This window comes from Phragmites australis, chromosome 3 (genome assembly GCF_958298935.1).
Source record: "Phragmites australis chromosome 3, lpPhrAust1.1, whole genome shotgun sequence".
NCBI lineage: Eukaryota > Viridiplantae > Streptophyta > Magnoliopsida > Poales > Poaceae > Phragmites > Phragmites australis.
The window spans coordinates 7,207,323-7,229,470 of record NC_084923.1 but is presented as its reverse complement, the minus strand read 5'-3'; the positions used below and the strand labels follow the sequence as shown (position 1 = coordinate 7,229,470).

The following is a 22,148-nucleotide window of genomic DNA, read 5'->3' as shown; positions in this document are numbered from 1 at the left end:
CTTCCCCATTTATCGAGTCGATCAATCTGCGGTGCGTCTCCATGACTTCATCTTCTCTTTGGGTAGATTTTATTTTGCGTGGTGTAGGATGGTGATGCCAGGAAAGGGCCTTCACCCTGTCTGTAGGATGGTGACGCTCTCAGCGGCATCCATCGAGTTCAGGTGATGTTGCTTGTGCAAGTAGTACGCCAGACTCAACCCCTGCTGCTAGATGATCTATTTTTCCAAAAAAAAATCTCCACAGATTAAATTCGTGTGTTTGTAATTTTTTTACTTGGTGCTCCATCTCTTGCGATGTATTCCTTGCTTGGTGGATTGCTTACAGTGAGATTTCTATAAGTAGGCAATGACTCATGCATGGAGATAATACTGCCTCCAGATAATGATAGAGTGTGAAACAACTGAATTCCTCCATTACCGTCAGTTCCTTTGCTCTTGTTGGTCTTTGCGATGGTTAGTTCTCAAATTTTGTATATTGGATGTGTGCCACCGTTCATAAGATTACGCACTGTATAATATTTTGGGTTTCATTTGTGGCGAAGTAAACAAAAATCTATGTACAATTGTTGAATTGGCAAGGACCATGAATTTGTTTACAAACAAACATCTATGTTTGCCAAATGAACATGTTGCCTAGCTTGTTGTGGTTATCCTCTCCTATCCATAAATATATACTCACCATATTGATTTTTGACTGATTTAGGGCTGCATTGTTGTTTTGATCAAATGCATCTTGAATTGTTGTGATTCTTTTTTTGTCTGTTTGCCTCTGTTTCAGAATTTAGATGGCAAATCGATTGATTCAAAATGAACTTTAAAATCAATGATTTTTTGCAAATCCATGTGATAGTTGTTAATCTGAATTGCAACTGGTGTTGGCATGATTTCAATAAGACACGGCTATTAACATGCTAGAGCCTAGTTATAGCTGTGATTTCCTCGGCTGAATATATCAAAATAATCACTTATATTTCCTTTAAGGCTTGTCATATAATATGATTGTCAGTAAGTGTTGCCCGCAATTTCTTTTTTCTATATGTACTAATTGCATTTTAAATAATATGCTTTATGTGATTGCTTTCATGGCTATAATTTGCAATAAACAAGACCTGAGATAGAATATTTTTGGCATAGAATTATTTGTGCTCGTGTATGTTCGTAATGGTGGTAAGTCATCGCGGGAGTGAGCACTGATAAGAGATCCTATACGTTAGCCACAAGGTGAGTCTTCTATCTACTGATTTTTTTGTTTACTGGTTATATTTTGTTACTTTTGTAGTGGCTTTTTAATAATTGATGATATGATTTGTCCCATGTAACCGGTGATTGATTGTTTCATGATATGGTTGAGATACAAGTGCTCTAACACTATGGTGATCAATATACTTCTTTGAGCAAGGCGCCCTGCCTACCGCCCTGCTATGTCAGGCGAACAAGATCGGGCGGGCACGCCGGGCTGCTCTGCGGCTGCCCAGTGAGCCCTCTCCGCAGCGCCCGTTGCCAATACCATCATGGCGTCCGAGACCGGGCGGGGGGTGCGTTTTCAACCCCCCCCCCCACCCGTCACTTCGCGCAGCAGCCCATGATGACTGCTTTTCCATTTATGACGCCTTGGAACTCGTGCCCTCCCTTTCGGGGCATGCTACCGCCGGCGAGTACTTAAGAGAGCCGGTGAGCACGAACAAGAACACATTCTCAGAGGCTAATAGAGGCGAAGAATCCCGAGCGAAGACAGAAGACACTCAATACAAGCACAGAAGCTGAGGCCACCGAAGAACAAGGAGCCTGAAGCTTTAGGATAGACAAACATTCTTGTAACTAGCAACATCTCTGAGGGACATTCTCAGGGCATTTATAGCATCCACACAGGAGTAGGGTATTACGCTCAGTGTGGCCCGAACCTGTCTAAATCCCTCCAGTGCATTTACTTCATTCTGTATTAGATCATTCCATCCCACCTGCCATCGCATTTACACCCATTTATTTCTCTCGCAAACATATTCAGAATCATCCTCCCGGCCGAATCTCAAAAAGAGGTCCCTCCGGATCCCTGCGATAGGAGTTCACCCTCCGATAGCGCTATAGGTATTTTGTTTTGGATCATGGTTCAAGCGAAGAACTTGCACTTGTTTTTGGATTTCACCTTCCAAATGACATTAGTGTCGAAAGGTTGTATGGACTAACGGAATTGGGTGAGGTAGGCCAATTTTTGTGATGTACTCGCCATGTGAGGTCCAACACCATGAGATGGAGTCGGGAACATCTAGGTTGAGGTTGATCTACTGCATCGGAGCCCACATGGTCATAAACTCAGTCAGGTGGTTTGGCGTGATGATTTTTGCGACTGAGAGTTCTAATCCATTTATTCTTGCGGTGAACAAGGTGGAAGAGGGAGGGAGCGAGGACTTTAGGGGCAGTGCTAAGAAGCAAACAATCGTGCCAAAAGTGAGCCTTATTGCCACCTCCAGCGTGATAATGGTATAAGCCTCGAATAGTTTTTCATTTGAATGGTCACAAAGGACTGCAATGCCAACCCACGGTTTGGAGCCTGATGCCCACAAGTGCCAAAGCCATCCGAGACGGAGGGCCCGACTGAACCATTGTAGATTGAGGATGCCTAGGGCGCCTAGCTTTTTGGGTCAACATGCAGGCGCCCAGTTGACTAAGCAATGTCCACCCTTTGCCTCTTCTCCCCCATCCAAAGAAAAGATCCTCTAATGCCATCTATCTCTTTCTTGTCCCATTTTGGAAGCGGGAATACCATGAGGTGATAAGTAGTCATGGAGGAGAGTACAAAGTTGACAGAGGGTGAGGCGGTCAGCCTTTGACATAAATTCCCTTCCACCTGGGTAGTCTAGTTCGCATTTTGTCAATAAGTGGACCGACATGCGTTTTGCAAAGTTTACGACGTGGAGCCATAGTCCCAAATAAAGGCATGGGAAATTTGGAAGGAGCTCTTATGAAAGTTTGTCACAAGCCCTAAGGTGCCTTCGAAAGTTTGAAGAGTTTGCTTTACAACAATCCTTTCGTTTTGGGTTGGATTTATGAAAAGCACCATGTCATCCGCGTCGGGCAATATCCAAAGTTTTGCTGAGATCGGCCTAGCATGTGTTAGGATCCCGTGAGCGCTTTTGTCTTCCGCACCGCCCCACATTGTCTTTGTTGGATGCAAGTAGATCACTTATGTACTTAGGGGTGGTTGCTGTTTACTTCTAAAAATTCCTATCTTAATTGAATCGGCAGAGCTTCGTGCCTCGTTTCGCAGAAAAATGTTTGGTGTCCGTCTTTATCTAACCGTAACAGACGAAAGTAGCCGAACACGGTGCAGCAGAATATCCATCCAAGTCCTTAACAATCATACGTGCAGTGATGGAGCCAGATATTATTGCGAGTTGCCGTTGCGGTCGACCTGATTCTGCTCGCGCAGAGTTGGACGACGAAATACTCCCCCGCCCCAGATGAATAGCCGGATCACATCACATGGGCTGTGGCCTGGTTTGCCACGAGCATATAAATTTCTCTCGAGCAGCAGCTTTATTGGAGATCAGATCAGGGAAGGTCAGGCCATGCTCTCGCAGGGCACGAGGCAGGCCCGTGGCGCCACGGCGCCGCCACGGTCAGGCCAGTGGCGAGAACGCAGGAGAAGGCTTCTTTCCCGTGTGTGCCACGTCCCCGCACGGCCTCCGTTCAACTGCCCAGTGGACAAACCTGCCACTGCCAGATCGGAAGCCCTGCACGCAGTCCCGCTTGATAGGATAAACTAGGGTAGTGTAGTGTAGTAGAACAGAACTGCCTGCGCTACACGGACTCCGGGCCAGATTTGTCTCAACCAACCACGAGGCAAGATTCCAAAGTTCAGGACCGGTAGTCCGTAGTCGTGTTTGCATTCTCGTCTCGTGGAACATGTGACTATGAAACATTCTCCGGTTCCAAACAGCCACAACGAGCGCGGTAAGAGCAAAATCGTGGCAGCTGCTAACTTGGATGCACGGAATATCCTATCCGAATACACACTAAATTTGAGGAGTCGTTTCAAATTCACAGAGATGGAAAAAAATGGTGGAACGACAACCTGCCCATATGTCCACAGCAGCACAGCGACCGAAAAATTCCTGATTCCGCTGGGAGATTGAACGCAAATGCTGTGCGCGATCATTAACTCTGCTCCGTTTCAGATGGGAGGGGCGTCTGAATGTCTGATCGATCACCCCGATCGAGTGATTGGGACGGCAAGTGGCAAATCATGGCGGAACCATCGGATTAGAGAGGATAAGCTCGTGCTGCGTCAACAACTTGAACGATGATGATGCATGTCGCTTCGCACGGCTTTACGCCACCGTCCTCGGCACGGTGATTGGCGGGGCAGTGGGCGCGGGGGCGTCCGGCGCCATGCGATTCTCCGCCGATACCGCACGGTTTCGTTCGCGACTCCGCCATCTCGACGGGGAAACGGCTCCGCTCGGCTCCCTCCACAAGGCACGCGAGCGAACGAAGGGGACCGAGCTTTGGACGATACGGGGTTCGGCACGCTGTGAGATTGCACCGTCCGAGAGGACGGACGCCGAGTGCAGCACCTCCAAGTGTGAAACGGTGCTTCCATTCTACGCGCAAAGTTGTCGAGGCCCATCGAGCGAGTAAAAAAGCAAAAATGGATAATATATGTCAACGTATTTATTAAAATAGATAATAGATTAGCTTATTTACAAATCTAACATATATATTCGGCACTTTAAAATTCAAAAATCTGAATTCGGTATAAACACTGAAAAAAGACTGGCTCCATTGTATTCGACATCTTAGATACCAAAAACTTCCTATATTTGATACCTTAGGTTACCGGAAAACACCGCACGCCGAAAGCAGAAATAGGAGGTGATCGCGTAACAGGCCGGGCCATATTCGAGACCTAAGGTCCCGAATACGGCACCGTGCACCGTATTCGACATCTGAAATACCAGATATAGGTAATTTACGGCACCTGAGGTGTTGAATACGACACTATTGCTGATATTCGATACCTTATATATCAAATATGGCCCGAGTCCACTATTTTAAGTTTTTTTAAGAACATGTGGTATTGAATACGAGTAATAGATTTGTAAATACATTGATATATTATCTTTTTTAATAAATATGGTAATGTATGTTATCTATTTTTATATTTTTATAGATCAAACCGTTAAAAGTGGACAAGGAAAGAAAGTAAAAGGAGAGGTATCGGTTCCTTCTAGCTAGCTTTTGCTTTTCAGAGGAAAAGTGAGCTCGTCAGTGATCGTTATCCTGTCAACTAGACTGAACTAGAGAGCGCAACTTGCCTAACGGTGTCCAATCATAAATCATACATCATGGTCACGCTTAAACAACAACAATTACAGGCCAATGCAGCATGTGCATCGGTAAATTTTGAACTCGTAAGCGTTACAAATGCACGACTAAGGATCTCCAAGCGGCAGAAAAGTATGTGATTACAGGTAGTTTCATAGCGTGTCCAATTAGAATTCCATAGGATCTCCGATTATTTTTGTGAAGTGCCTCCAATAGTCCGATGTCAGCACGGTGGAGCATTGCTCGGTACAGGCAATATTTGGAGACCTACAAGTACGATGCGTTGACATTCGTAATCTGGAGTTAACCCTATGTACGAAAAGGGTATTCTTTTTTTTTTATAAAGAAAGCATAAATTCGTAATGTCTATGGGACACTGTTAAACTAAACTAAGGTCTTATTTGGTAGAGTTTTAGGAGCTGATTCCGCGCTGAAATTACTCCCAACGCTGTCAAACGGGTTGATCGGGGAGTGATTCCACGCGTTTTGTATGGCGAGGTGGGAGCTGAAAAAACTAGCTTTCATTTAATTTCCGACTGATTCTCCTCGATTTCAACACAATATTTCCTCAGGAATCACTTCCACCACTAACATACCAAACGATTTTACAAATAAAATCACTTCCACCCTACTTCCAACATAAAATCACTCTCACCACAAAATCAGAGCTCTACCAAACAGTCCTCAAACTAAACTAAGATATAGACGACTCAGCATCTTCCGTACCTCCTCATTGCTGTGTGTTTAGTGTTTAATACAAAGTTTGAAACAATGTATTCGTGTAGTACTAACTTTGGTGATTCCTCTTGTCCTTAAGATCATCGATTTTCTATGTTATCTATACGATTTCTCCAAATAAATACAAATAGTGATATTTATGTGCTAACAAATGATCTATCGACCTGCCAATCGCCGTCTACAAAGAAAGCAGGGAATAACATGGTAAAAAAGTGCTCTTAAAAAAAAGACAGAGTAAAAAAGTTGATTTTTTAGGAAAAAACTAGTATAAATTCTTTCAGAAACCAATCCTAATTCCAAGAACGTAACTGCCATCCTCCCACAGTCCCACTCGCTCAGCCCCACTCGCCCGCGCACGCATCCGCCCATGGCGTCCCGCGACCTCGCCGAGAGCCTCCTCCCTGGTGGGGGCGGCGCCTCCTCCGCCTCGAACGACGAGTACGAGGAGCGCGCGTACGATTCCGACGACAAGGTCACCATCTGCATCTCGGACTCCGACGCCGAGGGGCCCGACGGCGCCCCCACGTCGCGTCCACCCTTCTCGTGGCGCAAGCTCTGGCGCTTCACGGGGCCCGGGTTCCTCATGTGCATCGCGTTCCTGGACCCGGGCAACCTGGAGGGCGACCTGCAGGCGGGCGCGGCCGCTGGGTACCAGCTGCTGTGGCTGCTGCTGTGGGCGACGGTCATGGGCGCCCTGATGCAGCTGCTGTCTGCGAGGCTCGGCGTGGCCACGGGGAAGCACCTCGCCGAGCTCTGCCGCGAGGAGTACCCGCCCTGGGCCACGCGCGCCCTCTGGGCCATGACCGAGCTCGCGCTCGTCGGCGCCGACATACAGGAGGTGATTGGCAGCGCGATTGCCATCAAGATCCTCTCGGGAGGCACCGTGCCGCTCTGGGGCGGAGTCGTCATCACCGCACTCGATTGGTGAGTTACTTCGCGCTCGTGGTTGCAAGAGCGCTTACGTTTCTGTCCTTTTCACTCTGGGTTCTGAACCCAAAAGTCCTAGATTTTTTTGGCTTGATGTTGATTAAGTTGGCTTGCCATGGCGCGTAGAATTTGTGAGAAAATTTATAGAGTTCCTTACTGCTTGGGGAGTTGGAGGTTCTTTTTTTCGATAGGAAAGTTTGATGCTTTCCTAATTTAAGGTTATGTTTGTTGTTCACTAGTTCACTGTTGTTCATCTCCTCATCTGAAAGCTGTAATTTTTGCTGCGTTTCAGTTGCTGGGTTTATGCGGCGAGTAGAATTTGTGCTTTGTTGTTCGACGTGAGCGGATGACATCTCAGAAAAGTTTGTGCCTTCTCTTCGCACGATCAATTGTTTTTGTCCGTTCTTCTTACCTTTACTCCTTCAGGCATCCGATCTCTGTCTTGGATTCTCTTGGTTCCCTCTGTTGTTAGGTAACAAAGTTTGCGTCTTTTTGGTGTGGTGTGTTTGTAGTCAACCGATTTTGAGTTGGATTGCTCCCTTGTTTGCTTCCTGGTGTTGCTTTGCTGATTAAAGTTTAGTATTTTTGGGGTATCATCTCTGGTTCTCACTGTGCAATTGGTGTGGTGATGCCATAATGGCTACCTTCAAACAACGGATTTACTTTTCTGCATGCATACTTGCTGTTTTGGGTGCAGAAAAGCATTCCATGAATGATTGCAGTTTTCTGGTGTTTTCAGTCTGCTTCCCGATCAGCTGAAAGTTACAGTACTTAGTATTGTATTGTTGTAGCTTCTGGATGTGCTGCTTGCTGATTGAATCATGTTGCGTTCTAAAATTGTTATTGTTGTTTGCGTCCTCTGCTCGCTCTCGTATTGAGATTTTGTTTGTTCTGTTGGTTTAGTCGATGGCAGCATCTAGTAGGCTGCAGAATGTTTACGAGCTATTGGTCTGTTGTTTTTGCAATCACTTCATTTTAGATTTCATTTGGGTCAGAGGATAATGGATGCTTATTGGTCGATTTAATATTTCTTATTTCTCTTCAGTTAAAGACTTGTAATCCTCTACTTACTGCTTATCTGCTCCCCTGTCGACATATACTATGGACATATCCTTGTCGACTATCTGTACACCTCTACTTACTGCTTATTTGCTCCCCTGGTCAAACCCCTTCCTCCTGCATTACTAATTGCTAAACAAGGTTACGGGCTTTGGATGATGAAATCAGTAATAATGAATGTAACAGAAAGGATTAAATAATATTTAGAAGAGTTCTGCTAAATAAATATTCTGATGATGATAAATGACAACACTTATCCTTTTTATGTTACTCAATGTTTATCTGATTTTGACTTAGGTACTGCTTATGTATAGCCAACCGCTTTTTCCCTTTCATGGTTAAAAATGTTCAGCAAAACTGATATATATTTGACTGATGTGACATATTCCTGATTCCAGCTTCATCTTCCTTTTCTTGGAGAATTATGGTGTGAGAAAACTGGAAGCATTTTTTGGTGTATTGATTGCAACCATGGCTCTGTCATTTGCAGTTTTGTTCGGTGAAACAAAGCCTAGTGGAAAGGAACTTCTGATTGGTAACTTACATGTCAGCGAAATGCTTTTGCTTATGTTGAATCCTTGAGAAGCAAAGAACATTATTCATTTTATTTCTTAATGCAGGTTTGGTGGTTCCAAAACTGAGTTCAAAGACCATTAAGCAGGCAGTAGGAATTGTGGGCTGCATCATCATGCCCCACAATGTTTTCTTGCATTCAGCACTAGTGCAGTCCAGGAAGATTGACACAAACAAGAAATCCCGTGTTCAAGAAGCTGTGTACTACTACAACATTGAGTCGATTCTTGCACTCATTGTGTCCTTCTTTATTAACATCTGTGTCACAACGGTTTTCGCGAAAGGATTTAATGGGTCTGAACAAGCTGACAATATAGGTCTTGAGAATGCCGGACAGTACTTACAGGAAAAATACGGAACTGCATTCTTTCCCATCCTCTATATCTGGGCAATTGGTTTATTAGCATCTGGACAGAGTAGCACAATTACTGGCACATATGCAGGCCAATTTGTTATGGGAGGTTTCCTTAATCTTCGATTGAAGAAGTGGTTGCGAGCAATGATTACTCGAAGTTTTGCCATTATTCCAACTATGATTGTGGCTTTATTTTTCAATACTGAAGATCCTACGATGGATGTTCTGAACGAGGCACTCAATGTTCTTCAATCCATACAGATTCCATTTGCACTAATTCCTCTCATCACCCTTGTTTCAAAGGAACAAGTCATGGGGTCTTTTGTAGTTGGTCCTATCACCAAAGTAAGTTTTTCTTTGAGTTTTATTTATTAAAAGTTCATCTCTGAATTCATGACGAACTGACCATTGCTGTAATGAGACCATGATCTTGTTATTTCACTACATCATGCCTGTTCAGTATTTGAAAGAATTAAAAGGTGATGGAGTCCTTAATTTCTTTCCTTTAAAAAAACTCCTTAGCTTCAGTTGCTGATTTTACTCAGGCACTATTAAATTGAGACGCCTTAACATGATTCTTCAATGTTTTATATCATAAAACTTAGCCTTGGACATGTCATCTCTCATATATACCATTGACATGTTATTCTGCCTCCCTGTACTCTATTCGATATGATTAGCCTACCTCTCAAGCAATTGTAGATGTATTTAGTCTGCTGTTATTTGTCTGATGGCATGATGCTCCTTTGCACAAATATTAGTGGCACTGCCCATCCTAGTTTGTTATATTAACTCCTTTTGTGCTCTCCTCAGGTGATTAGTTGGATTGTTACGATATTTCTGATGCTTATCAATGGTTATCTTATACTGTCTTTCTATGTTACTGATGTCCGGAGTGTATTGCTTCGCTCCAGCTTGTGTGTTGTGCTGGCTATTTACCTTGCATTCATCGTATATCTTATTATGCGAAATACTTCGCTGTATTCTCGCCTTTGGTTATCAATGTCCAAGAGCTCATGAGTGTTTCAACGTCGTCATTTGCCACCATGATGAATTGGAATAGTGGATAATACCGGAAAAAATCTGCCGCTCCGTGTAAAGCGTGTACCACTGCCTATTTGCGTTGGCTCCAGAGAAGCCGGTATATATCCCTTGTATACTTGTATTTGTGGGATATTTGGTAGTAGGCTTCTCCTTTAGTATTCACATATTTGATGTTACACGCAGTAGATAGATTTCTTATTTCTTTCTCGTTTCTGAGGATTATGGTGATGTGAAGAACACTATTGACATAATGACATTGCCTGATTGCTCATCTGCCGCAATTTCCTTCTGGTTACTCATCTGCCGCAATTTCCTTATGAGCAGACGAAAATTACCGAATGTTCCATAAGGCTCGATGCTCCACGCCTCAGCTCATGCCCGATGAACTGTATTTTTCCTTGATCCACACGTTGCAGTGGATATCTCATTGGTGCAATTCTGAATTCCAGGACTTCACTGCATATTCCACTGCAGCTTAAATGGAATATAGTGAATGATTTTGCACTTGGTGATCTATCATAAGCCAACATGCATACTGTTCCCTCCAGAAATGAAACATAGCGGTATTCTCGGTAAAGAGTGTCATCTCAGTTTCGAAACCACTTTGAACCACGTCATCAATTCTTCTATTGCTGTAAACATCATCCACTAGTGTAATTTAACGGTAGACCTGTAGCCTGCTTCAATAGAAAAGGTAATGAAACATGATATTTCACATTTTTGTATAATTCTCCATGAATAATCTTTTCTATTCTGATTGGCTACACACTCATAGGAAATGCTTATGCTCTTCACACAAATCGTTATCTATCTTTGTGTGTGATAATATCAGTTATAGCTCTAGTTTTAGGGGAGGTGTTGCTAGATTTTTCTTTAAGATTTAACGGTTTTGTAGGTTGGTTTTAGTAGCATTCCGAATTTGTAGTGGACTCTGTGGTGTTATAGTCCACCTTCAGCCGACAAGACACCAAGTAGTCACCAAGGCGACACCTTACAACTATACTAGTATGATTCGTGAGAGAAAGTGTCTCTGCCAGAGAGACAGAGTACAATCCGACACAAGAGAACAGTGATCCGCCGTGAGAGAAGTTGTATCAAGAGGGATGGCTTCCACCGTCCCGTACGACTGGTAATGCAACCTTTTTTTTTGCCAAATTTCCCAAAAATTTTCTCTAGCCGCGTGTGTTTGCTACACTCAATTCGTCGATGTATCAGACCCCGTCTGCTGTGGGAATCTGACGCACCTCGGCGGTGTTGGGTGTGTAGCGCAAACACGGATCCTTCCCCTCCGCGCGCGCGTCGACTCACCCTTGCTTGAATTCACACTTCCCGCTTCAAAAATCGTGTCTGCCTCGTGGCTCTTCTCCCCCTCCCCTCCCTCACCCCTCCCGCTACGCGCGAGTTTTTTTTCTAGGGCTTTAGGAGTGAGGCGCCAGCGCACACGCTCCCACCCCTATTCCTCCAACCTTGCCTCATGGGGATAAAGTGGCGGCGCGCTTGCCTAGGGTTATTCTTCTATTGCTGTAAACATCATCTACTCAGTGTAATCTAACGGTAGGCCCATAGCCTGCTTGAATAGAAAAGGTAATGAAACATGATATTTCACATTTTCATATAATTCTTCATGAATGGTCTTTTCTATACTAATTGGGCTACACACTTGTAGGAAATGCTTATGCTCTTCACACAAAATATAGAGCATAATAATATGATCTCTCCTTAAATAACACTGCTTTGTTATTTATAGTCTTATGGTTATAAATATTTAGTCATAGCAGCATTTACTCAAAATTTGAACCAAGTCTTAAAAGTTGTATCCATTTTGCTGGTTATGATTCAAATCCAATGTTATAATTGTTTTGCAGCTTTGAATCCTTTTGTTGTTAAACATACATATAGATGGGAAGTTTAGTTTGTAACTCTAGCAACTTATAGAGAATTCGCGTGTATGCCACAGAGAGTTAGTTTTTTTTTCTCACATACCATTCCAAACTCGCTATTTGTGTGTTTGCAACTATCCTCGACATAGAGTTTGTGTGTGTGCCACTTTCCAGTGACATGCATGCAGATTCTAATGACCGACACACAGATAGCAAGTGTGAAATGGCACATGAGCAAACCTGTAAACTTTTAAATGTGTACACATAGACTTCCCTAGTTTATGTATTGCTAGTTGAACTACTGTTACAATGCTAATATCCTGTTGTTAGAGAACAATCGACCACAAATAGAAGGTGTTCCTAGAGTGATGGCTACCGCCTTTGCGTATAGTTGGTTATGAAATTCTGTCCCTAATTTTTTCTATTAGCCACGCGTGTTTGCTACACATCAAAGCCATCGATGCAGCAGATCTGGTAACCTAGAACACATCTCTACTGTCAATTTTCAATGCACCTCGACTGGGGTAGGTGGTAGCTTGGGCAACACAAACACGGATTTAAAGTCCCCCTCTACTCACGTGTCACCTCACCCTTGCTTGATTTCGCACTTCCGCTTCAAAGGCGTGTCTATCTCACGGCTCCTTGCCACTTTTCTCGCCTCACCCCCTGCTCCGCGTGAGTTTTTCTAGGGCTTTTAGGAATGCAATGCATCACGCTTGCTACCGTTTCACATTCCTCCATGTAGAGGAGCTGCAGCGGCACAATGCTATCATCGGAGTATGATTTGCCTAAGGATGTATCCTCACCAGAGAACTACGATTCACCACGAGAGATAGTTTATCTGGAGGGGTGGCTTCTGCCGTCACGTGCGAATTCTGTGCCAAATGCCCCACATGTGTTAGCCATGTGTGTTTGCAACGTATCAAATTTGTTGATGCATTAGATCTGGTGACTTGAACCATGTCTGTACCATTCGACGATTTCCGATGTGTATGGGCAAGGTTTGAGGGCACAACGTAAACACAAATCGTCACCCCCTCTCTGCACTCGCATTGCCTCATGCCCTTGCCTAATTTAACACCTTCGCTTCAAAAGCGAGTTTGCGTCACGACTCCTTGCCTCTTCCCTCACTCCTTTTGGCTTCGTGTGAATTTTTCTAAGACTTTAGGTGCATGTTCTCCCATTCCCTATTCCTCCCTCATCGCCTTGTGGGGATAAGGTGACTGCGTGGTCTCCTAGGCTACATTGGTTTGGTCTCTTTGTTAGGTCCTCATTTTTTAGATAGTGTCGCGTCGAGGAGTGGTGGAGTGCGATAAATACGCCATTGTCAGAGCATAGTTGTCAGCGCCATGGCGACCCCTTGAGCGCCCAATCTAGGGGTGGGTGGTTAGACAATACCTATATAACACATATATAAATAATAAAATAAAAGAAAAAACTGTACATACATAACTCAGCACAATACCTTTTAGAAGCCCAACAACACATCTGAGCTCACTTTCCCTCTATGCCCTAATAGTAGCATTGATGGCACTAGGCAGCTGCCACTGAATTGGCAGTCGCTCCTCCCTCTCAACACTCATGTGTTTCCCTTGATCCTAATTTGCAGTGTCTCTGTCTACGATCCTCTCCCTCACCTCCCCCTCTCACATATCCATGGACAACCATCCGTCAGCATCTAGATCCATGCTTTGGCCATGATGGCCACTAGCCAAGTCATGTGGCAACGGTAGAAATCAAGCAGCATCGTGTGAAATCGAGTGGAGATGCTGGCACAATCGGACGACAATGGATGAAATTGAGGTGTGGCGCCGACCAAATCGATCTTTAACATGTTCAGAAGGTCAAATGGGAGGGGGGGGGGGAGGCGAGCTCAAGCGACGACGCCACCATCTAAATTCCAAAGTTAGGTGATACTCTCTATCGTCCAACTTCAGTCGATGAGACACTAAATTGTCACCAATATGACATCTTACAACTATGCTAGCATGATTCGTCTGAGAAGTTGTCTTCACCAGATAAGCGGAGTACGATCCAGACACAAAAAACAACGATATACTGTGAGAGAAGTTGTATCAAGACGGATTACCTCTACTGTCCCGTACAATTGTTAATGCAACTTCTTTTGCCCTAATTTCCCAACAAATTTCTCTAGCCGCGTGTGTTTGCTACCCTCACTCCGTCGATGTATCAGACCCGGTCTGCCGTGGGAATCCGACGCACCTCGGCGGTGCTGGGGGCGCAGGATCCTTCCCCTCCGCGCGCGCGTCGACTCGCCTTTGTCCGCTTCAAAATCGTGTCTGCCTCGCGGCTCCTCTCCCCCTCCCTCGCTCCTCCCGCTACGCGCGAGTTTTTACTAGGGCTTTAGGAGCGAGGCGCCAGCGCACACGCTCCCACCCCCCTTTCCTCCGACCTCGCCTCGTGGGAATCAGGCGGCGGCGCGCTCGCCTAGGGTTCCCTACCTTGGCCGATCTCTTCGTTAGGTCCTCCCTTGCGAGGGGAGGGGCTCGGCGGCGCGATGAACGTGCCTATAGTTGGTGAGCTCTCCTTGTGATTCTCGTTGGGGATTTTTGTCGGGTTGGCTTGGGACGTGATGATTCGGGCGAATCTTGGGGGAATCTGGCTGGTTAAGTTTCGGATTCGTGGTGTTTTTTGGGGGCTTTAGGGTTTTATGTTGGATTTGCGGGGATTAGGGCTGCTCTGTTTCAATCCTAAAGTTTTCCCTCGTTTAGGTGATTTGAGACTCGGAAGTTTGGGATTTTGGGTGAAATTACCTTACGGGCGAGTGGGTTTCGATGTGCTGATAACCCCATGTTTTGCCCTATAATGTAGGTAGTTTTCCGGTTACATCAGTGATTATTTGTTTCTGGCGAGTGCTTCTGCTGGTCTCAGTATTCTGTGGCTGCAAAATGAAGTGTTATTTAGCGGGTTCAACGAGAGCTTTAGATTTGGTTTGCTTCGCTAGAAGTGTCTCATGTAAAAGTTAGTACGCCTTTGGTGCTGCTTTTCATTTGTATGCAGATGGATTGGAGAAATTCAGCAGATTTGGTTGAAGTCTGGGAATTGATAGGCACATTTTCTGGCAGAATCAATACATTTTGCCACGTGTTTTGTCTCGCAAAATATCTATTTTAATGATAAGATAACAATTCATTCTTTGACATTTAAGGTTTGTGTCTCACTGTTTAGGGGATTTTTAGTAATCTATATTACTGCTACTGATGTGTACACTGGCTGATTCTCTGAAACATCTTATTTTATTTGAGAAGGAAGTTAAATCATGCCTGCTACTTGCGAAATACTTGTGCGTATTTTATTTGTGTTCTTATATTTCTATGTTGACAAGAAATATAAAAATTATCTCCAGGATATTTAAGTGCTCTATGTTCTGTGTTGGTGTAGATCCATATCAAGGTGAATTTCCTGAGACAATCGAGGAGTACTTGGAACATGGCAGTATGAAATGCATTGCGTTTAACCGTACGGGGACTCTTCTTGCTGGTAATTATCTGTGATTGTTCCTAAGTACTTTCATGTTACTATTTTTGGTAATTATCTTCCTAGTTCATATAAAACATGCTGGTTTCTTTAATTGTTCTCGATTAGTGTTGGTTTTAACTTGTTGAATTTTTCTTTGGTTAACAAGAATTAAAATAATTTCTTCTAGTCTGGCAAAGCAATTTCTTGTTTGGCATTGTTGTCACTGCTACCTGCTCAATAAGTCCATTTTACTGGCTGTACCATTGGGGTTGTCTGCCTTCTATTGCAGTTACTGGTTCCCCTGCTTTCTATGCTATACTTGAAAAGATCACCAATGTTGTGTTATTTTCCTGTCCATTTTTTTATTTTTTGAGAACGTGCTGTGCACACATTTCATTAAGGAGAGAGTTTATAAACAATGAAACAACATACAGCATCGACTCCAACCCAAGGAAGGGACGGAGTTGCAGGGGACATACCGAAAACTAATGCTACTACATGCTAAAAAGGAAAACGACCAACGACTGAGGAAACACAAGGACTAATGATTGAAAGAAGTCCGGCCACACTAAAAAGACCCACTTTGTCCATGCGGAACATGTTTCTAATGTCTCCCATTTGTTGACCCATAATTAGTGTAAACATTTAAGTAGGCTCATCTGGTTTGTTTAAACTTTTACCCTTACTTTTCTTATAGTGCAATTACCCTCTGTTGTATCATGTACATTAAAACAGAAGAATATACTTGCATACACGGGGAATACAATATCCTGGATATTTATAAATAAACACTCAAACCAAGGTTGTTGATGGGTGTCAGGATGAGAGTGAAGAATGTGTGTTAGATTTGCGGTGCACTGTGTATTTTGTATGTGCCTAGTTTTCTTTGTGGTGTACTTCTGCTTGGAGATGGGCGAAAATTGAAAAGCTGCAATAGGAGTTTATCATACTTTGTTCCTTTCTGCAAGTTTTGATGCCCTGATACAACATGGTGATGTGAAAAGGGAATGTTGTGTAGATTCTTCAAGCTATAAGTTTTTTACTTTATAATCCTTAGTTCCATATGAAGTTAGTGCTGCATGCCTGTAAAAACTTGTGATATCTATGGATGTCAAAACATTATTTATGAACATACCAATAAATCTTTGGATGGTATTGAATATATTTCGGCTGTGAAATTGTTTCCAATGATCGATAACAATATCTGTTACATATTTTCAGCTGGATGCTCAAATGGTAGCTGTGTTATCTGGGACTTTGAAACAAGGGGGCTTGCAAGAGAATTTCGTGATAAAGATTGCACTGCGCCTTTAACAAGCGTCTCCTGGTCCAAGTATGGCCATCGTTTACTTGCCTCTGCTACTGACAAGTCATTGACACTTTGGGATGTGTCAACTGGGGAAAAGATTGCACGTATAACTCTTCAGCAGACTCCATTGCATGCCTTTCTTCATCCTGGTTCTCCCACCCCATCTATTTGTTTGGCATGTCCTCTGTCTTCTGCACCACTTCTTGTTGATTTGAACACTGGAAGTACCACAGTTCTCCCTGTCTCTGTCTCTGAGAATGGTAACCCCCCTGCACCCAATTCTCGTAATAAATTCGCGGATGGTACCCCACCTTTTACACCAACAGCTGCAAGGTTTGATAAGCACGGGGATCTGATATATGTAGGCAACTCCAAGGGAGAAATTTTAATTGTAGATTCAAAAAGCATCCAGGTACATGCAGTAATTCCTATCCCTGGTGGAACTGTGGTTAAGGATATTGTTTTCAGCAGGGATGGCCAATATCTGCTGACAAATTCTAACGATCGGGTCATTAGAGTCTACAAGAATCTTCTGCCTGTTAAAGGTTCTGGAGAGGAGATTGAAAACATAAGCAACAACAGTAATGCCCATGGAAGCCACTATGACAAGGTAAAAGCAAATGGTGCAAACTGCCTAGTTCTTTCCTGTGAACTTTCGGATGCCATCACAAAGATACAGTGGAAGGCACCATGTTTCAGTGGTAATGGTGAGTGGATTGTTGGTGCTTCTGCAAACAAAGGGGAGCACAGGTTGCAAATATGGGACCAATCAGGGCGCCTGGTAAAGATCCTTGAAGGCCCAAAAGAAGCTCTCATCGATCTTGCTTGGCATCCTGTTGAACCTACAATTGCTACAGTATCTGTAGCAGGCTTTGTATACATTTGGGCCAAGGAGCATGTAGAGAATTGGAGTGCATTTGCTCCTGATTTCGTGGAATTAGAAGAGAATGAAGAGTATGTTGAAAGAGAGGATGAGTTTGACCTGAATGGACATGAAGAACAGGTGAATGAAAATTCATTACTTGTCTTTTAACTGTTATTCATGGTATGCATTTGAACATTTTTTTTCTCTGTAAATCTTCTATGTAGGCTGAGGAATTAGTGATAGATGAGAATGCTGATATTGATGTAGAGACATCTGAGAAGAATGCAATGTTCAGTGATGTGGAGAATTCTGTCGATGAGATTGTCTTCTTGCCAGCAATTCCTTCCCCAGATGCTCCTGATGAGCAGCCAGACAAATGCCTTGGAAGCTCATCAAAGTTGGAGGACAGCAACCATTCTGGTTCCCCATCCTCAATGGATGCTGTACAGAATGGTCAGGCCATTCCTCTGGCATCAAGCCCAATGGAAGGTAAGCTATCCTTTTTCTGATTTTCTTGTTTCAGTTGTTTCTTGTTCTGTGCAACCGTTACTGTACAGTAATCACACTTATGACATGTTTTCCAATTGGACTCTACTAGCAGCGTGATTCATTTTGTATTGATATAAAAAACTTGCAGAACATCATATGAGGTAAACTTAGTTTTGCACCATCAGGATGAAACATTAATGGAATTTGGTCCTCAGTTTGGTTTATGCAAAACTATGGAATTGCTTGTACTTTGGGAAACCATGGTACAGCAAAACCATTGGTTACAACCTATTCAAAGTAGAGTAAGTTGCATTAGTAGCTACAGATAATGATGCAATTGCAGCCAGGGATAGAATCTTGAAGACCTGAGCTTTTCATGTTACTTCTAGTATTTGTGGATAACTACTATCAATATACTGCTAACTCTCTCACACATGGACACAATTCTTTGTTTTGTTCCTCTGCAGTGGATAATTCTACCGCTGAAGACCCAGCGGAAGGGACGAATCCAAAGCGGAAACGGCGGCTGTCAGCAAAGGGGCTTGAGTTACAGCAGGCTGAGAAGGTCAAAAGACCAACAACAAATAACAAGTCCAATGGCAAGTCCACAAAATGCAAGAGCAAGCAGATGGAATTTGCCAATGGAAACAGCTCTGGCATCGATGATGAAGCAACTGAAGACGATGAGGTTAACATTGATAGCTAGTGTTTCTGAATCGAGGACAATAGACGGGGGGATAGGAAAAGCTATGCACTATCCCCCCACATTAGGAGAAGATCTGCGGTATCCTGAGACATAATAAACATCTTTTAAGTATCTGTGTTATTGCATGTAAGTTGATGTCTGCTGTTTCTCTTGGATCTTATTTGCTCCTCTAGATGTTTCACATGCCCTATTGGTTAAGCGTAATTCCTTGATGCCGGAGGTGATGGTCTTGTCTGCGGGTATATTGGTCGATGCCCATATGATCCCTTGGGCGCATGGTTTCTGTTATCCATGTGATTTTACAGATGTATGATTTGCGTCTGCCTGTTGCAGCTATCATTGTGCCAGGTGCCGGAGTTTATATTATTGGATACGAAAGTAGGGCTCATACGGCTGATTTGGTCCGTATACAGAATTATTGTCCAGTATGATGCATAGTGGATTCCTGGTCAGATCCAGGGTTGCAAAACAGGCATAAACATAACCCAGCGGGTTTAGCAGTGAGTGTGAATGCAGCACCGTTGCCACTGGTGGAGACATGCTTAATGAGTTAGTATACTTTTTTATATGTCGTATAGTGTTAGAAGTTCTAGAAATTTTAAAAAAATCAAAAGAAAATTTAGATGTGGCCATTATTTCTCTTTTTCAAGAAAAGGCAGAGAGGACCACTGACTAGTGGTAACCGGCCGGTTATCGGCCGAGTAAAATTTTTAAATCTGTCCTTTATCCTTCATCTTACCCTTCCTGTTTCCTTTTCATTTTCTATAACAGAAGTTTTCCGCAACCAATATGCTACATAATGAGAAGTGTTTATGTCTGTGTTTAAAGAAAGAGAGCGTTAAACACTTACATAAAAATTATAATTTCTAATACTAATAAAGATTACATATGTTTAAATATAGTTAACTATTTTATTAGCATTAATATAAGTAACGATGCTTAAGCCCCTGGTGCTACACTACAGTAGAAGCTTTGGCTCCTAGCTAGCTCTCCATCCAGCAAGTTACTTTCTTTCGAAAGATGACAACTCAAGATTATCAATCAAACTCACAGAGATGATGAACTTGCCTTACGAAGCTGTGAATGATAACACGGAAGGGATACACCACAAGACGCAGAATAGAATAAACACATAGCACAACTGGGCGCTAGAATAGTAGTTGATAGAAGTTAACCTCTTGGGTGAAGTTTGGCTAGAGATTTCTTGAAAAAATACCAACCCCTTTCGGTCTATAATGAGATGACCCTCTGTCTAAGCACATGTGCTATTTTAGTTGAGAAAAAAAAAATCTAATTCTTTTCCATAAGTACATCCTTTAAGTAACCATTGTACATGCTCAGGGCTACAAAAGAGAAATGGAAAAGATGGAATCAGTGGAGAAAAGAACAGGTACAATACTGCAAGATTTTTGTGGTAAACGGTTCGATTCCCGCAGGAACAAGGAAGGTTTCCAACGGGACCTGAAGTTGCAAACCGAGAGCTGAAAAACCCATGCTTAAAAAGGTTCAGAGACCAGGTAGTCTGATTCCCAGGTAGCCGTTGCTATATCCGGAAAGCGGTCACTGGCGTTTGCTCATTATGTGCGCGCCTAAAGCACACCGGCCGCCAGTTTAATAATACACGCATAATCACTTTTAGCACTATCTAACCGCCTGCCAAATCAAATAATTCCTGCTTGCTTTCGCGTAGGGCACGGATCTATATACGTGCAAATTGCGTGTACGATCGCTGCAATATTCCTCAGTTGATGATCGAGTCTGCAGGACATGGTCGGCACTTGGCTCCCGCTTAATCATGCGTCCCTGTCGGCAGTACTGCCTCTCGGCTTCGCTCGATCTAACGATCTTTCGCCCAGCCGTGGTCTGTTCATTTTCTGTAATCGTACGTTGCGATGTGATCGATATACTGTTACTAGTTCCATATGGAGATTAAGTACACGAGGCATGGATGTGAAGCCTAAGGTGTGTGCTGATTATGGGGGTTGAGTGGTGGTCCTCTATGAGATCATGCGCAAAAATTATGTGTACGTATGTAATTTTATAACACAAAGGTATTATGTATCATTGATGTTTAAGAATTGCATGTGCTAGAGCTCAGTTTGTTAGCTACACTAATCGTAGTTGCATGACTTGTATCAGATAAATTAAACATTACCAGCATAAAATAGAGAAAAAAATTTCACGATTGCAGCCCATGGATCGATTGAAGCTCTCTTGGTTTGCTCTTTTGTTCCGTGCACCATTTCTTTGCTTTGGTGCAAACCTCATTCGCAGTGATCTCCTTTGATACGAAGAGAAGATCTAGAGTTAGCTGAACCGTACGCTTTCCCTTCAAAACTACTTCATTAGTATGTTTTTCTTTGCGCAAACCTCATTCACAATTATAACAACACGTTCACAATTATAACAACTCATATGTTTCTGTTGTTTTGGATAATTCAGTTAAGTTTCATTGGTGAAGCTGTATAAAATCAAGTGGGGAAGAAGAACAGTCATTCCAGTGTCAAAGAGTTGCAATTGTTTTGTTCCATACTTCCATCTCAAGGTACTTACGGAACTCCTATGATCCAAACGGGCCTCAGGGTAAATAAACTTGATACAATTGGAAACATAGTTTTGCGATACAACAAATTTGTTTCCACTTTGAATTGGCCATTTGAGTATTTTCCTTGCAATCGCAAAAAAAAAGGAAGGGACAAGGTATTTTCCTAGATAATTTATTCATATTGTATTAACTTGGTCAATTTGTGATATAACTACAGTATAGTTGGTTAGTCGTGTGAAAATATTTCTGTAAAGAATTGACCTGTGAAAAAGATTATACTGATAATTTGACTCTATTTTCTCAAGACTTGTGATGCCAGAGTCTAGAGGAATATATGACGAAATCTGGTCAATTTTGTTAAACGTAGGCCTACCTCTCCTGCTAGGACCAGCTCTCAAAATAGCCACATAAATGAATAATATATGCATAATCCACATTTGTGATTATCATGATCATTGATGAGAAGATTGGCCGATCAACCGATTAATCGGTGATAGGCAGGCACAAGTAGATTAATCTAAAATCAGCTCTAAAATCGGCCAGCCCAATTAATCAGCCTAACAACCTGACTAATCGAGTTGACTACTGATTTATCGGGTTAACTGGCTGATTAACCCCCAGACTTTTGAGCCCATTTTTTACGTGTTTGGTTGAATGAGAATGGTCATTACTATTTTTTGAATTTGTAGTTTATATTTGAAGCACATACTCATAGATTATTATTTATTTTGTAGATTTATTGCCTTTCAATCATCATCAAAACTACAATATCAAGCCATCAAGGTAACACCTTGTTGTCCTAGTTAGTTCTTAGTATTTTATATGTGTTTACATAGGTACTCTATACCAACCG

General features: G+C 42.9%; 2 protein-coding genes across 3 annotated transcripts; both read left to right on the top strand.

Moving 5' to 3' along the window:
* The first annotated feature begins 6,364 nt into the window (after positions 1-6,364).
* Positions 6,365-10,294, top strand: LOC133911870 (metal transporter Nramp2). The gene is made up of 4 exons (XM_062354313.1): positions 6,365-6,987; positions 8,448-8,584; positions 8,670-9,322; positions 9,791-10,294. The coding sequence occupies exons 1-4, from the start codon at positions 6,431-6,433 to the stop codon at positions 9,995-9,997; spliced, it is 1,554 nt and encodes a 517-aa protein (XP_062210297.1). The 5' UTR covers positions 6,365-6,430; the 3' UTR covers positions 9,998-10,294.
* Positions 10,295-14,070: 3,776 nt separating this feature from the next.
* LOC133911869 (protein RBL-like) lies at positions 14,071-18,969 on the top strand. 2 transcript variants are annotated; one of them, XM_062354311.1, is made up of 5 exons: positions 14,071-14,438; positions 15,304-15,402; positions 16,603-17,693; positions 17,780-18,044; positions 18,512-18,969. In XM_062354311.1, exons 1-5 carry the CDS (start codon positions 14,420-14,422, stop codon positions 18,748-18,750), a joined length of 1,713 nt encoding a protein of 570 aa, XP_062210295.1. In that variant the 5' UTR covers positions 14,071-14,419; the 3' UTR covers positions 18,751-18,969. The 2 variants fall into 2 exon arrangements, with proteins under 2 accessions (XP_062210295.1, XP_062210296.1); XM_062354312.1 differs by lacking the exon at positions 14,071-14,438 and adding an exon at positions 14,455-15,205.
* The last annotated feature ends 3,179 nt before the right edge of the window (positions 18,970-22,148 follow it).

Excerpts from the sequence above, each read along its gene's own strand:
- LOC133911869 (XM_062354311.1), top strand. Across the intron at positions 15,403-16,602 it reads TACGGGGACTCTTCTTGCTG|CTGGATGCTCAAATGGTAGC; the intron begins GTAATTATCTGT and ends ACATATTTTCAG. Across the intron at positions 17,694-17,779 it reads TGAATGGACATGAAGAACAG|GCTGAGGAATTAGTGATAGA; the intron begins GTGAATGAAAAT and ends TCTTCTATGTAG.
- LOC133911870 (XM_062354313.1), top strand. The coding sequence starts at position 6,431 with ATGGCGTCCCGCGACCTCGCCGAGAGCCTCCTCCCTGGTGGGGGCGGC. Across the intron at positions 6,988-8,447 it reads GTCATCACCGCACTCGATTG|CTTCATCTTCCTTTTCTTGG; the intron begins GTGAGTTACTTC and ends TCCTGATTCCAG. Across the intron at positions 8,585-8,669 it reads TGGAAAGGAACTTCTGATTG|GTTTGGTGGTTCCAAAACTG; the intron begins GTAACTTACATG and ends TTCTTAATGCAG.